This window comes from Momordica charantia, assembly GCF_013281855.1.
Source record: "Momordica charantia cultivar OHB3-1 chromosome 6 unlocalized genomic scaffold, Mcharantia_2.0 BLBB01000006.1, whole genome shotgun sequence".
In the NCBI taxonomy this organism is placed as follows: domain Eukaryota; kingdom Viridiplantae; phylum Streptophyta; class Magnoliopsida; order Cucurbitales; family Cucurbitaceae; genus Momordica; species Momordica charantia.
In genome coordinates, this window is record NW_028275164.1 from 28,488,383 (window position 1) to 28,501,996 (window position 13,614).

Consider the following 13,614-nt stretch of genomic DNA (forward strand, 5'->3'; position numbering starts at 1 on the left):
GGCCATACCATGTAGTTTCTATTTGTGGGCTTTACTTCTCTACCAATTTCTCTACTTATGGTGCCCTCATTTAAGCAATGAAATGCCCAAATTTAATTGCATATGACAATGAAAGGCACGGTACATTCTGCTGTAAAATTGTTTTGGTGAATTTCACCATATATCTCTTTCTCCTTCACAAACTTTAGAGAAAATTTATAAAAAATGAATTTCTAGAATCTAGACCCAAAAATTTCATAAATTTATTGTTTTAATATATTTTTAATTCTACCTAAGACTCAATCAATGGACTATTATTCAAATGGAGAGTAAATTATATTGTAAGCCTAATTTCGAGACCTCTTTACTTACTACCTATGCATATTAAACTTATGAGGCAGAAAAATTTAGTCATTTTAATTTCTTGTTTTCTTTAAGGAAAATTGTTCTCAACCGCCGATATATATATGATTTGAGCCGGTGTGATTATGTTAAGAAAATTGGTAGGTTTTATCATAATTGATACAAGTCTCATCACTCATATGACATTTTTCCCCATAATAAATGATGATCTAACAGGATCATATCATCTCCCATTGGCAATCACATTTTGTTATAGAATATGCTTCTTATTTTGTATTACATACTCTTTTTATTTCTATAACAATGTTTATGATTGTGACTCCCACAATCTATCATATAGTTTTCGGCGTGATGAATCTCGATAACAATCACGAACACTGTTCAATGAGATTGATCTTTTAGACAAATTAGGTTGCTTTCAAAACCAAGCAGTCTTTCTATCCGGCCTGATTTGTACTTGCCTAACCCAAGACTTTATTATCAATTTAAAACTTATTTTTAAAATAATATTAAAATACACAAATAAGTTTAACTCTACTTATGTGCATGAATTGGTGTCGTGGTGTAGTTGGTTATCACGTCAGTCTAACACACTGAAGGTCTCCGGTTCGAGTCCGGGCGACGCCAACTTTTTTTTTTTCAATTTTATGTAACTAATAATTAAAGAAAAATAGGAAAAAAAAGTATTTTACAAACAAATAATATCTACTAATTCTCTGCTTTTTGGGAACTGAACCAGAAGTTTCCAATTTCAACAAGTTTCATTATTCGATGTAATTTTGATTTTTCTAATTAAAGAAACGAGAGGCTGTATTTGGCGATAATAACCTTTATTTTTCTGCTTTGTGAACTGTACCCCAAGTTTACAATTTTGCTTTACAGGTGAGATTTGACTGTATTTCTCTCTCTTTTGAGTTAGATGGTCAAACTCAAAATAATTCCTGTAGAGAGAGAGAGAAAATGGGTATGAATTAAGTTGAGTTCCATGGCTTGATTAATCCATGGTCCTACCCCTATCTGCTGATACTTGATAGAAGCCTGTGAGCAACTTGGCAATCTGAGACATTGAATCTTGTGGGGTTTTTCCTTAAATCACAACTCTGATAGATTGAAGCTGAAAATAATGCAAAACTGATTCACCATCCAATGACTTCTCTACACGTTGCCCTCATCTCGAAAATGAGATAAGAGAGAGAAAGTGGAGAAAAAAAGAATGAGAGTTTTCTAGGTTGTTTAGTCATTAGATAATGACCATCCATTAGAGATCTTACCAAGGAACTATATATGGATTAGACAATACTTTTCTACTAATTGAACCATAGGATATAAATTTTAGTATTATCGATCCTTAAAATTTTGATGGGTAAGAAAGAGATGATGCGACTATTTTTTCTTCTTTTTCTCAAAAAAAAAGTGAGTGGTGAGGAAAAGAAATTGATGATTCAATCTATGGAAGCAAAAAGAGAAATTTTGCAAAAAAAAAAAAAAAAAAAAAAAAAAAAGCTGTAGAATGAAACAATGACACTCCAACTAAGTAGCTCAATGGGGGAGACAGCAGCAAGTGAGCAAAGGAAAAACAAAGATGAATATGTGGCTTTTGATTAGATCAATGAAATGAAATTAGGTACAAAAAAAAAAAGAAAGGAAAAATACTTCATCCCTTTTTTTCTTTTTTCCTTTTGAATTAACCTCAAACCAAAGAGCCTAGCCTCATCATCCCCACTTCAACAAAAATGCCCAAAACAAATTCAAAACTTGGGCTTTTTTTTTTTCTTTTTTCCTTTTTTGGAGAGGGCTTGCCTTCTCTCAATGTCTATATATCTAACCCTTTTTGTTAAATTTTTTTTTTTTACAGTGCCATTTATGCACAATTTACACCAAAAGAATGAATCAAGATTTAAATTTATAGGGTGTGTAAAATTAGGGTCTAGAACTGAGAAATGCATCTTCTTAGGCAAGCAATTGGTGTGTTCTTCTGTTTGATTTCCTGTCTCCAAACGGTGCCTATATCTTCAGCTATTTTAATGGCATCTGAGGCTGCTCCAGAAAGCCCCCTCCTTGTGAACCCAACTGCATAAAGCCCTGATTTCCCTTTCCATCCGTGGGGAAATGCGGCCTTTGGAAACCCATTTTTGCCGAACAATTCCCTTTCCTGTAACACAAACATTTCCAAAACAATATTAGATTTTTATACACTTTTTTCTCTCCCAAAAAACAGAAAAAACCAAATTTTTTTTTTAAAAAATGGTCAAGTCAATGCCATTTTCAGTCAGACAAACAAAACAACATAGTATTATACAAACAGAGGATTCAAATATATAAAATTTTTTTTCTCTCTCTCTCACCTGAAGCCAAAACGGCACGTTGCTACGGTAACCAGTTGCCAAAACGACTGAATCAATGTCGAGCTTTTCGCCATTGATGAACTCAACTTGCTTCTCACTGAACTTTTTGATTCCTGCTACCACTTTAATGTCTCCAGATCTGATTTTGCTCAGTGTTCCAATGTCCAAAACAGGGGTTTTCCCCTTCGTGTTCTTCAGCTCCAATGGCCCCATTGATGGCCGCTTCAGCCCATATTTCTCAATGTTTCCAAGCACAAACCATGCCAAAATCAGCATCAACTTGTCCACTAGCCAAAGTGGAAGCCATTTCATCAGTAAAACAGCCAATTCGAAAGTCGATTTTCCAAGAACTTCCCTCGGCAAAACATGAACCTGTAGAACCAATAAAGAAATTAAGATTTCAATAAAAAAAAATCCAATTGAAATCTGAGCTTTAAAAACAAAAAAATTGGTGGTGAAAAAATTTATGCTCGATCACTCACCGAGCTCCGAACCACCATTGATGGAGAAGCTTCATGGTTGCAGAGGTCGAGGGAAACTTCCATGCCGGAATTTCCGCAGCCCACAACGAGAACTTTCTTTCCCTTGAACTTCTCGCCGGATTTATAATCGGAGACATGCAAAACTTCGCCGGCGAATTCGCTGAGCCCCTCGATTTCCGGCATGACACACTCAGCATTCTCGCCGGTGGCCACCACGAGCCACCGGCAAATGTACTCGACCTCGCCGGAGCTCGACTCGGTCTTGACTCGCCAGAGTCCACTCGTCTCGTCGTACCTCGCGGATTGAACGCACTCGTTAAACTGGGGGCTAATTTCGAATTTCTTGGCGTAGCTTTCGAGGTATTGAATGAATTGTTTCTTGGAAGGGTATTCTGGGAATTCTTCGGGAAATGGAAGCCTCGGGAGCTGGCAAAATTGCTTCGGGAGATGAAGCTTAAGCCTATCGTAAGTCCGTTTTTGCCACAGAGAAGCTATGCAATCGGCTCTTTCCACAACCACAAACGGGACGCCTTGTTCTCTCAGGCACGCCGCCGTCGCCAGCCCCGACGGTCCGGCGCCGACGATCACCGGCCCATTAACCCAAACGCACCGGTGGGGGAAGAAACCTTCATGATCCGCCGGATGAAGCAAATTGAAATCCATTTTTTTTTTCTAGATAAAATAAAAATGTGTTTTGCTTTGTGGATTTGGCAAAATGGGTGAGGAGAATTCAAGGTTTTTTTTTTTTTTTAAGAATAGAAATTTGGTTGGGATTGGAGAATGAGGAGATAATTTGATTTGGAGTGAGGGAGAGGGGAGGGCGTGGGAGGGGCTTAAATAGAGAATAGAGGGTGCATGTGATGGAAGTGAGGAGGTAAGGGGATTTTAGAGTGTCATTCTCAAATCATAAGACTGTGGATCCACTTTATTATTTAATCATATGATATGCTTTTGTTATTATTTTAATACATCTTAGTGCACTCTATACTATGCTTTATAAAATAAAATAGAAATATATTCATATACATAGCTAAGCTAAAAGTAACATAGTTTGAAACCAATTATAAATATATATAAAAGGAAGAGTTTAGCTATTATTCCAACTTTTTATTTAACTAGTTATAATTAATATGGTGAAACATATACTTTACTTCTCTTCTTCTTGACCTGCAAATATACTTGTTACTTGTATTAAAAATAGTCATCTAAGTTTTGGCTTACAAAAATGAAGGGGAAGTATATAATGTGACATATTTTGGTTTGTTGACGATGAATCTCCAACGTTAATCGATGTATGAATTTTTTAAAGATTCATGTATTTTCTATATGTTATAATATGAGATATTTACATAGTTAGATCTCTAGGATGACCTACTATTTATTATTATGTTAGGTTAAATATATTATACTACATCATATGACTAATCATTTTCTTAAAAGATATTAAGATTATAAAAGCATGTTTAAAATAAGTTTGATCACATTATTGAAGTTTCTTTTGTAACTATTTGGATCAAATATTCGACAATAAACCTATAATTGAAATTTAAGATCAAAGAGATATATATAAGCATTTATTATAATGTCAAAATATGAAATTTAAATTAATTAAATAAGTGTTTGATTCACAAGTCGGATTTATATTTATAACTTGTACATAATATTTGATATATGATTTTGTTTCTCCAAGACTATAAATTTACTAGTTTCACGAGTTCTATATAAATCAAAAAATTACTTAGAACCCAAACTTATGACACCCACTTCTTGAACTACCAAATCAAACAAAAGGTACACACGAACTTAAACATTTGTGACTGATCTTTTAAATCTCAAATCATATCAATTCAAAAATTATAATAAGTGATGAACCAAATATTTTGAACAAATCTATCAGCTAAACTATCAATCTCTATTACTTTTTAATAAAACTAAAAAATTAAAGTCAATTGAAAAATCATTTAAACCGAGATGAAACTCATATTGAACTTTTGTTAGTTTAATCATTGCTCATAGATTTATTTTTAATAAAACTAAAAATTTAAAGTCAATTGAAAAATTATTTAAACCCAGATGAAACTCATATGAAACTTTTATTAGTTTAATCATTGCTCATAGATTTGAAAGAAGTTGCAGTTAGGGGAGCAATTGGGAGTGATGAAGACTCATCCTCTTCTGATTCTATTGGGACCCCAAAAGGATTTTGAGATCCCACGGTGAATTCATGAATCAGTAATATAAGTTTATTTCAAAAAGGAAAGAAAAAAAGAAAAACAAAAATAAAATAGCCACGTGGGCAGGATTCCAAGTGGTAAAAGTGCGGGGCCCGCAAGTGTCCAACGTGGACCCCAACAAAAGCCTTCCACCTCATCGGGATTGCAATATTCGTAAAGCTGTTTCAGTTCTCAGAGCCCCCATTCTGCCAACCGTTTTGTGCTGAGAGCCACGTGGTCATCCCACTGTGCTTTCACATAAAGAAATACTTTTTGTTTACTTTAAATATTATTTCTTATTTGATCCATTCTAATTTTATTTTAGCAGTTGTATTTTGATCTAGAAATTTTTAATAAAATTTTGTTTTGATTTTTATGGCTAGATTTTAATGTTTTATTAAATAAAAGTGGCAAAGCACCATATAGACTCGTATTTCAAATTACATATTTTAAGTAGCATATCAAATTAAATGATAATGAATGTAAAATTTTACAAACTAAAAAATATTTAAATCAATATATTAAACTCCACTATTGTTTTAATAATAGGTTATACCGAAAAAAAGGCACTCTAATTACTTTTATTAAAAAATTCAATTAATGGATATTGATGTAACACATCTATTAATTTATCTAGTTGTCTATCACATCGCATTAATTCAATTAAAATTTATCAAGTGAACAATGTTTTAATAAAAATAATAATAATCATTAAATATAATTACAATTCAAATTTTAGAAATGTAATTGAAAATTCTTAAATTAGACTAAAACTATAATTATCCCAATAGTTTTTATTTTATTATTATTATTGTTTTGAGTTCAATAACATATGAAGATGAAGATTCGCCTTCAAATGCAAAATCATCTTCTAAAATTTAGAGGATGCTTACAAATTAGTCATGGTATATATTCAATTAATTTAGGAAACTATTTCAATTATTTAAATTTGAAAAACCCTTATAAATATATATTTCTTCAGATTACTTAATAATTTAGTGTGATTAAATTACTTTTTGTCATTATTATTTACAATTATTCAAGAAAAAAAAGCAAAAGAAGTATCTAGAGACAACGAAATAGCATTAGATATTAAACTGTTGTATTTATTTACAAATTTTTAAAAAGCCAAAAACAAATAATTTTAATCAGAAATTTGTTTTCTGTTTACAAATAATATTTTTTTAATAATTTTTAAACACGATTTGCATGGGTGAGTACGTGGAACGCTTTGAAATAAAGCCTACTATCTTATTACACCACGTGTCCTTAAGTGGACACGTGGCTTCCATTAGCATCTCTGATTGGGTTTTAGCTTTTCTTTGACTTAATTTGTACTGTTGATTAATTTATTTATTTTTGGTAAGTACCATTTATTTTATTTATTTATGTATTAAGCGCGGAAAACCAAGCGTGATTAATTTATTTCCTCCTTTCCTCACTAATAATTTATTTGTTGGTAATAAAAAAATTACTCGAGAAACTAATCATAATTTCCTTTGCAAAACGAAACTAATCATAATTTATTGGTTTTTTTTTCATCCCATAATTTATTGGTCATAAAGTATACAAATTACTCCAAATATTAGTACTCATAGATATCGAATAAAGTTTTAAATCAAATGCATCTCAAATTTACTATTTACGTATATCATCTTCGTGAAAATGACAAAGATCGATGATTTTTATTTTATTCGTATATGTTGGTCTTATCAATGATTTTTCTATTTTTCACAATAAATCTCTTGACAATTCTATCACAACGCGAAATTGTCGACAAAAAAATTTTATTAAGAAAAAATGTCGCCGACGTTTTATTATTTAACAGCGACAAAAACTTACCTTGACAAAAATCTAATTTTTTTTGTGTAGTGTGTTAGATCATACACTAAACAATGTAAGTAAGTTGAATTGATGTTTTTGACCAAAATTGACATTATGCATTGACTAAAGATTGAAAATAATGTTGAAATAAACTTCATTATTCAAATCAATTATTCAAATCAATCAAATAAGTCACCTGATTAAAATAAATTAACAAAAACAAACTAAACCAACTAAAAATAGTTAATTTTTTTGATTTCCACTTGCAACTTACTTCCAAAATCTATTAACTTTTTTAACAATCATTTTTATATTTAATATACTTTTGTAAAAAAACTTATTCATTATTATTATTTTTTTCTTTGGCTGGTTTAGAGTTACGTTCTTACAAAATTTAGCCACATTTCATCACTGTAAAGTATCATTAATTCGGAATAGACTTTGAATTTATCAAATAAGAAATCTAAAAAAGAAGCATAGAATATTTAGCTCTTTAACATTTCATATAAGAGCCTATGTAATCAAATTATTACTCAAAATATAAGTAAATATTAATTTGGCTAATTTAAGATGACAGTTGCCAAATATATTATATGTTAAAAGAATAATGATCACTTATAATGAAATAAAGACCGTATAGTCATAGAAGCTTTCGTTTTTCTTTCTTTTTTCTCTTCTTTTTAATCTCCAAACTCTCTATGCCAAGATCAAATTTTTTTTTTTTGGAAAATAAAATAGTTCTTCTCATTTAAACTTTAGTTGAAATCTTTTTCCTTTTCTTTTTAAATCTCCAAACTCTCGCTATGCCAAGATCAAATTATTTTTTGGAAAAAAAAAATAGTTCTTATTGTTTAAACTTTAGTTGAAAGAGTAGGCAATTTTAAGGTCTATTTTTTTTTTAATTTCATCCGATTAAACCTTAAATTTGAATAAATGCGGTACCCTTCAAAACTAAATTAGAAACTTAGCCCAATAATCAAACTAAATAAATGACACAAAATTCCACTAGCAAAACACTTAAAACAAAGTTCCCATAATTCACTTAAATGCAAAGGAACAAAATCAAAGGGAGATCGAGAAGTACTCAAATTCGGTTTCGAAATCTTCAAACTCAACTAAAACTTTACAACACAACCCAAAGAGCTATGCGCATCTAGGAATTGCAACATACGTAAGAATTAATTTTATATATATTCCTTGACAACCAAATGTAATAGGATCAGACGATTGCCTCGTAAAATTAATCGAGGTGTGCACAAGCTGACCCGAACAGTGACGAATATTTCTGACCATAAAAATGCTCCACGAACTAGAGGAAATTATAAAATGCAAAGTACAATGAGTACATGAAAGAAATGGAGTTGGAAAAATCATGGAATGACGCACACACCACTTAAGGGGGGGTCAAGAATGATATTAAAATCTCAAAAGAAGAAGAAGAAAATAGTATTTAAAAAAGGTAGAAAAGGAAAGGCATGGGAAGAGGAAAGGGAAGGCATGTGCATGGAACTTGAAAGGCAATGAGAGACTCTCCTTTTGATGAAAATAATTTGTATATATGCATTTAGGAGCTTTGTGGGAGTTCTTTGGCCTTTCCAAAAGGGTTTCCCTTTGTGAATCATTGCTTCTCATCTTCACTTGTAATTCTATAATTAATCTACAAACCTCCAAGTGAAAACCTACAAAAGGGCTAAGGTTTTAATTAATAAAGTTATCATGCTATTATTATTTGAGTGGCTCCAATATCATTTTTAACACTTGAGCTAACTTCCAAATCACAACCCTACAAAAACCCTAGTTTTCTGATTTTTTATTATTATCATTTTTTATATATATTTATAACTTTATAAGAGTGTGGCCAATATTATCTTAAAATTATAATTTATTCAAATACAATTTAAAATCTTTTTTTTTTGGGCCATTATGCAAAATGTATTCAACAAAAGTTTTGTATATTGGTACAGCGTATAGAAAGTACCTTGTGTCTTAACTTCCAATACCATGGGTAGCTCGAGATTTATAAAATGTGAGAGATCGACAAAGACAATCAAAATAAGTACAAATGCTAGATTTAAATCTAAAACTTATTATCTTTTTTTTAATAAGAAAATATCTAAGTTGATTTTAAAACTTTACCTATCAAATAAAATTTCAACGAATAACTTTTCTAATAATGAAAAAGAAATGGTTATGTTCATTACATCATCCTCTAATACAATTGATAAGACACATCAAGAAAGACATCTATATGCACATATTATATCCATATATATCCATTTTCATAAAATAACGGAGAAATTATTGGGGGTAGCCATCACAAACATTGCCGACTTCCCTAAAACCGTTAAAAGAAAAGATAACGAAATCGAATAATTTCTCCAATTTGATAAAAAAAAAAAAAAAAGATACATATATATGAGTTTGGGGGTTGAAACCCTATCTTGGGGTCGCCCACCAGCCTTGAATTGCCCCACAGCCAGCTCTCTCAAAACCCAATTACGAGAGCCACTCTCTCAAAACTTTTATATATTCAAAATCAAAACATACACAAAAATTAAACCTAGAACAAAATCGCAATGCCCTCTCTCTCTAGGGTTTTTGGTTGATATTTAATCGTCGGCGCTACCTAATGAGAAGCTACAAAGAAGCTATATATTTGGCGTTTAATTTAAGGGAGACTGACCTCTAACTCAAAGGGTTGAGTGGAGACAGTAATAAATTATAAAAAGAAAATATATATTGAATAACTAATAAAGCGTGAGCATTAAAAAATGGGTTTAGAAATGAATCACGCGTAAACAAAATAAAAAAAGAATAAGAAAAAGGGATTAGTCGGCGGCGCCAATATTCAATTCTTCGCTGCATGGTTTTTATATAAATTTGGGTTTTGGTATACGATATTAAATTTCCGTCACCATTGCGATATTTTCGTATGTGTATAAATTCGACTTCAATACATCCAGAGAAAAAAGTCATTCCTTTTTTGATCGGTTATGGGCGAGGAGGGATTCGAACCCCCGACATAATATCACTAATTCGAATATAATATTATTATTAGGGACAATTGTCAAAAATATTTAATAAAATTTACAAAATAACAACCACATTTAAATTTTTTCAAATATAGCACTTAAAAAAACGGAGGTCCAATTTTAAAATGACAACTTTACCTAAATAATACATATCTATAATATGTCTAACATATATGTATTTGATAGACTACTGATATGAGTGTATGATATACTTGCATGATATACATATGATATACTACTAATATGAGTGTCTGTGTAATATAATATACATCTAATATACTATTGATATGAGTATTTAAAATATTATTGAGATAAGTGAAAATTTTTGCTATATTTAAAAATTTTAAAAATAGATGACATAATTTAAAATACATGAAAGATATTTGCTATCCACTATAATTTTTTAATATCAATAAATTTTTAACATATTTAAAAGTTGTGTAAGGCTTATTTATTAGTTTAAATATTTGTTACGGTTCTTTTTTTTTTTTTAATTAAAAATATCAATGTTGTGGATGTACCTTTTTAATTCTCTACAATTCGCTGCCAACTTCGTTTGATCATCATCGTTCTGCAGAAAGTTCAAAGTCATCTGCGATTGGCGGTGTGCCACTAATTATAATTATACTATATACTATATGTTCTTTCTTGTTCATGTGTGTATTGACCATTGAGATATTTGGAAAAGCCTTTTATATTATATATTAAACGTCGCGTTTGACTTGTGAATTTGATTTATAAAGTCAAGTCTAATAATTGGCGTATGAATTTTCTTCTTTTAAATTAGGATTTGTTGAGTCTTATGGTGTGAAAGCCTGATTTCCAAAATTATAATTTATATATTATATATCACTAATTATTTTTATAAATTATAAAGAAAAAAAATATAAGCTTGTGAAAGTTGAGGCAAATAACATTCCATAAGAAAATGTAGTAACTAAAGTTGGTTTGACTCGATTTTTTAAGCTAGAATTGATAACATCGTTTTTTTTTTTGTTATTTGATTTTGATGTAGACTAATTTTGAATTTACAAACCCTAAAAATGTCATGAAATGTACTCTTTTTAGTCTTCTTCATATATCACAAAAATTATAATAAACATATTTGATATTGTATACAAGTAATGTTTGTCATAAAATTATTAGAAATAGAATTATAATTGATATCATATGTGTAACTAATAAAGGGAGTTATTAAGTAATTACAATATGATTCCAAAAAAAAAAAAGAAAAAAAAGTAATTACAATGTGGGGTATAATTAAGTCATTTCACAATTGAAAAAAAAAAAGGACCCATTAGATTAGATTGTGGGGGTTTTCTTGGTTAAGGAGATGACTTTTAATTAACTCCCTCTCCTTGTTGGCTTTTCAATATTAAATAAGGCTACTTTTATATTTATTTTGCAAATTGCACCTATCACTTCATACATTTTATGAGCCCTTAAATCATTATTTCACATTCTAAGCACTTTTTCAATGTAATCATTGAGATTATTATAAATTATTGGCTCTTATTCTAACTTCATACTTTTAAACTTTTGGAAATTATTAAAAAAAAAAAGATTATCATAATAGTAGAATATGAAGTGTAGAGTTCAAATTCTCTTTTTTGACCCTAATACTACTCCATACGTATTGAGTTTTTGTGAAGAATAGAAAACGTTGGAGGCCACGTGTGAGGAATTAAATCATTTACTTTTAATTAGTGGCTCTTCCTGTTTAAAAATAATATATAGTTTTAAAAATGGTAAAAGTTTCATTTGAATTCACACATACAAAAGAAACTACCAATATAAGAAATAGTTTATGGCCCACCATATGTTTTTACTTTTAGAATATTAAATCATAAAATGCAAGATGCCTATAACCTGATAGAAAATTTAATAGATGGGTATAGCTATTGTTAGGCTTAAATTAACCTTTTCGAATTACAATTGCTTAATGTAATAATTATTTTATTAATTTACGAATTAAGTCCACGAACTTTCATGGTCAATTTAATTCATAGGTCTGAAATTTTTTTCAATCATGTTTTTAAATTTTTAATTGTGATTTTTTTTTTTGTTGTATTTACCATTCATATATGTCTGTGTGACAAATATTAGTTCATTTGGCATGATGTGTGTTTGGTGATTTTTCATCAGTCATGTGTCAACATTATTTGATATACTTAATAGTGATGAGTTAGCCCAGTGACTCACACATGAAAGAAAATGTACTTCGAACCTTTGTCAAGGCCGAGCAGAACCAGAGGGTCACTACCCATGTTCCATGCCAAGTCGATCAAAGTCTCACACCTTGGCTGTCTGAGATATCCGCCAGCCAACCACGAACTCATACCATTGGTCGTGTGAGTTATCAGTCGAGTCAACCTACGCTAACGCAACCACGACAACATGCTGTGATTCTCGGGTTGTCGAAGAGTCGTTGGAGGTTCGTTGATCGGTAACTTTGCCTATAAATAGAGTGTAGATCGACCAACTACTAACTTGAACGTTGGAGTGCTTACGCTCTTTTATATGTTCCCTACTTGCATCACTTTATTGATCAAACAATGTGATAGACAAATTGCAAAATAGAAGTTAAATTAGCATAAAGTTATAATCCAATACATAGTTCAACGAATGAGACACAAATTATGTACTTTAGGTTTCGTTTACAAAATCTCATTCCATATTCAATGTACTAAAGAAAGAGAAAATTTTATTCAAGTATGTACTTTTTAACGGTATCTGCTTTTCTCTGCCCATCTATTAAATTTCTGAAATTTGAAAGTGAAATTTTAAAATCTCTCCTTAATTTAGTCAGAAAAATAATCCCTCCTTAATTGAAAGATTTCATATATATATATATATAAAAGATTTCATGTGTGTGTGTGTGTGTATATAGGGCAATATAACCAAAACTTAGAGGGCTACCCTACCCACCCTTTAGATCCACTTCATGCTATGATTGATTCTTAAAATTTTCTTTTAAGAAAAAAAAAAAAGATTCCAAAGTATCGTAAGATTTAATTATGACAAATTTTAACTTTTTTTAGAACTCGTAAAAAATACTTAATTTGATAACATATGATCCACTAAACATGCCAAAATAATAATTAGAAGAAAACAAAGCAACACTTGAAGAAATCCATATCATAAATGGGATGTTAATTTAATCAGAATCTTGGAAAGATTTAGAGATTTTATTCCATTGATGATATAACTAAGCTCTTAATTATTCAAGAAATTGGAGTCTGAAATTACCCAATAATATTTCATAAACAATGGCTATTTCATTAATTAATTCAAGATGGAATATTTCCCATCATGTTTTTTAGATTTGTTCTAATCTTAAATCTTTTGTCCTCGTAATGGGTGCTTTAACGTATAT

General features: G+C 30.3%; 1 protein-coding gene and 1 non-coding gene across 2 annotated transcripts; one reads left to right on the top strand and one right to left on the bottom strand.

Annotated features, from left to right (window-relative positions):
- The first annotated feature begins 895 nt into the window (after positions 1-895).
- TRNAV-AAC (transfer RNA valine (anticodon AAC)) lies at positions 896-969 on the top strand. The gene has a single exon. It is a non-coding gene; the product is annotated as a tRNA-Val (tRNA).
- Positions 970-1,904: 935 nt separating this feature from the next.
- On the bottom strand, positions 1,905-3,967 carry LOC111023716 (putative indole-3-pyruvate monooxygenase YUCCA8). The gene is made up of 3 exons (XM_022301190.2): positions 3,170-3,967; positions 2,688-3,059; positions 1,905-2,494 (listed from the first exon to the last, which is right to left on the bottom strand). The coding sequence occupies exons 1-3, from the start codon at positions 3,830-3,832 to the stop codon at positions 2,270-2,272; spliced, it is 1,260 nt and encodes a 419-aa protein (XP_022156882.1). The 5' UTR covers positions 3,833-3,967; the 3' UTR covers positions 1,905-2,269.
- Positions 3,968-13,614: the final 9,647 nt, after the last annotated feature.

Bases quoted from the DNA above. Each gene is read 5' to 3' on its own strand.
- LOC111023716 (XM_022301190.2), bottom strand. From the start codon at position 3,832: ATGGATTTCAATTTGCTTCATCCGGCGGATCATGAAGGTTTCTTCCCC. The intron at 3,060-3,169 runs GTGAGTGATCGA...TTGGTTCTACAG, and splicing joins CAATGGTGGTTCGGAGCTCG to GTTCATGTTTTGCCGAGGGA. The intron at 2,495-2,687 runs GTGAGAGAGAGA...TTTGTGTTACAG, and splicing joins ACGTGCCGTTTTGGCTTCAG to GAAAGGGAATTGTTCGGCAA.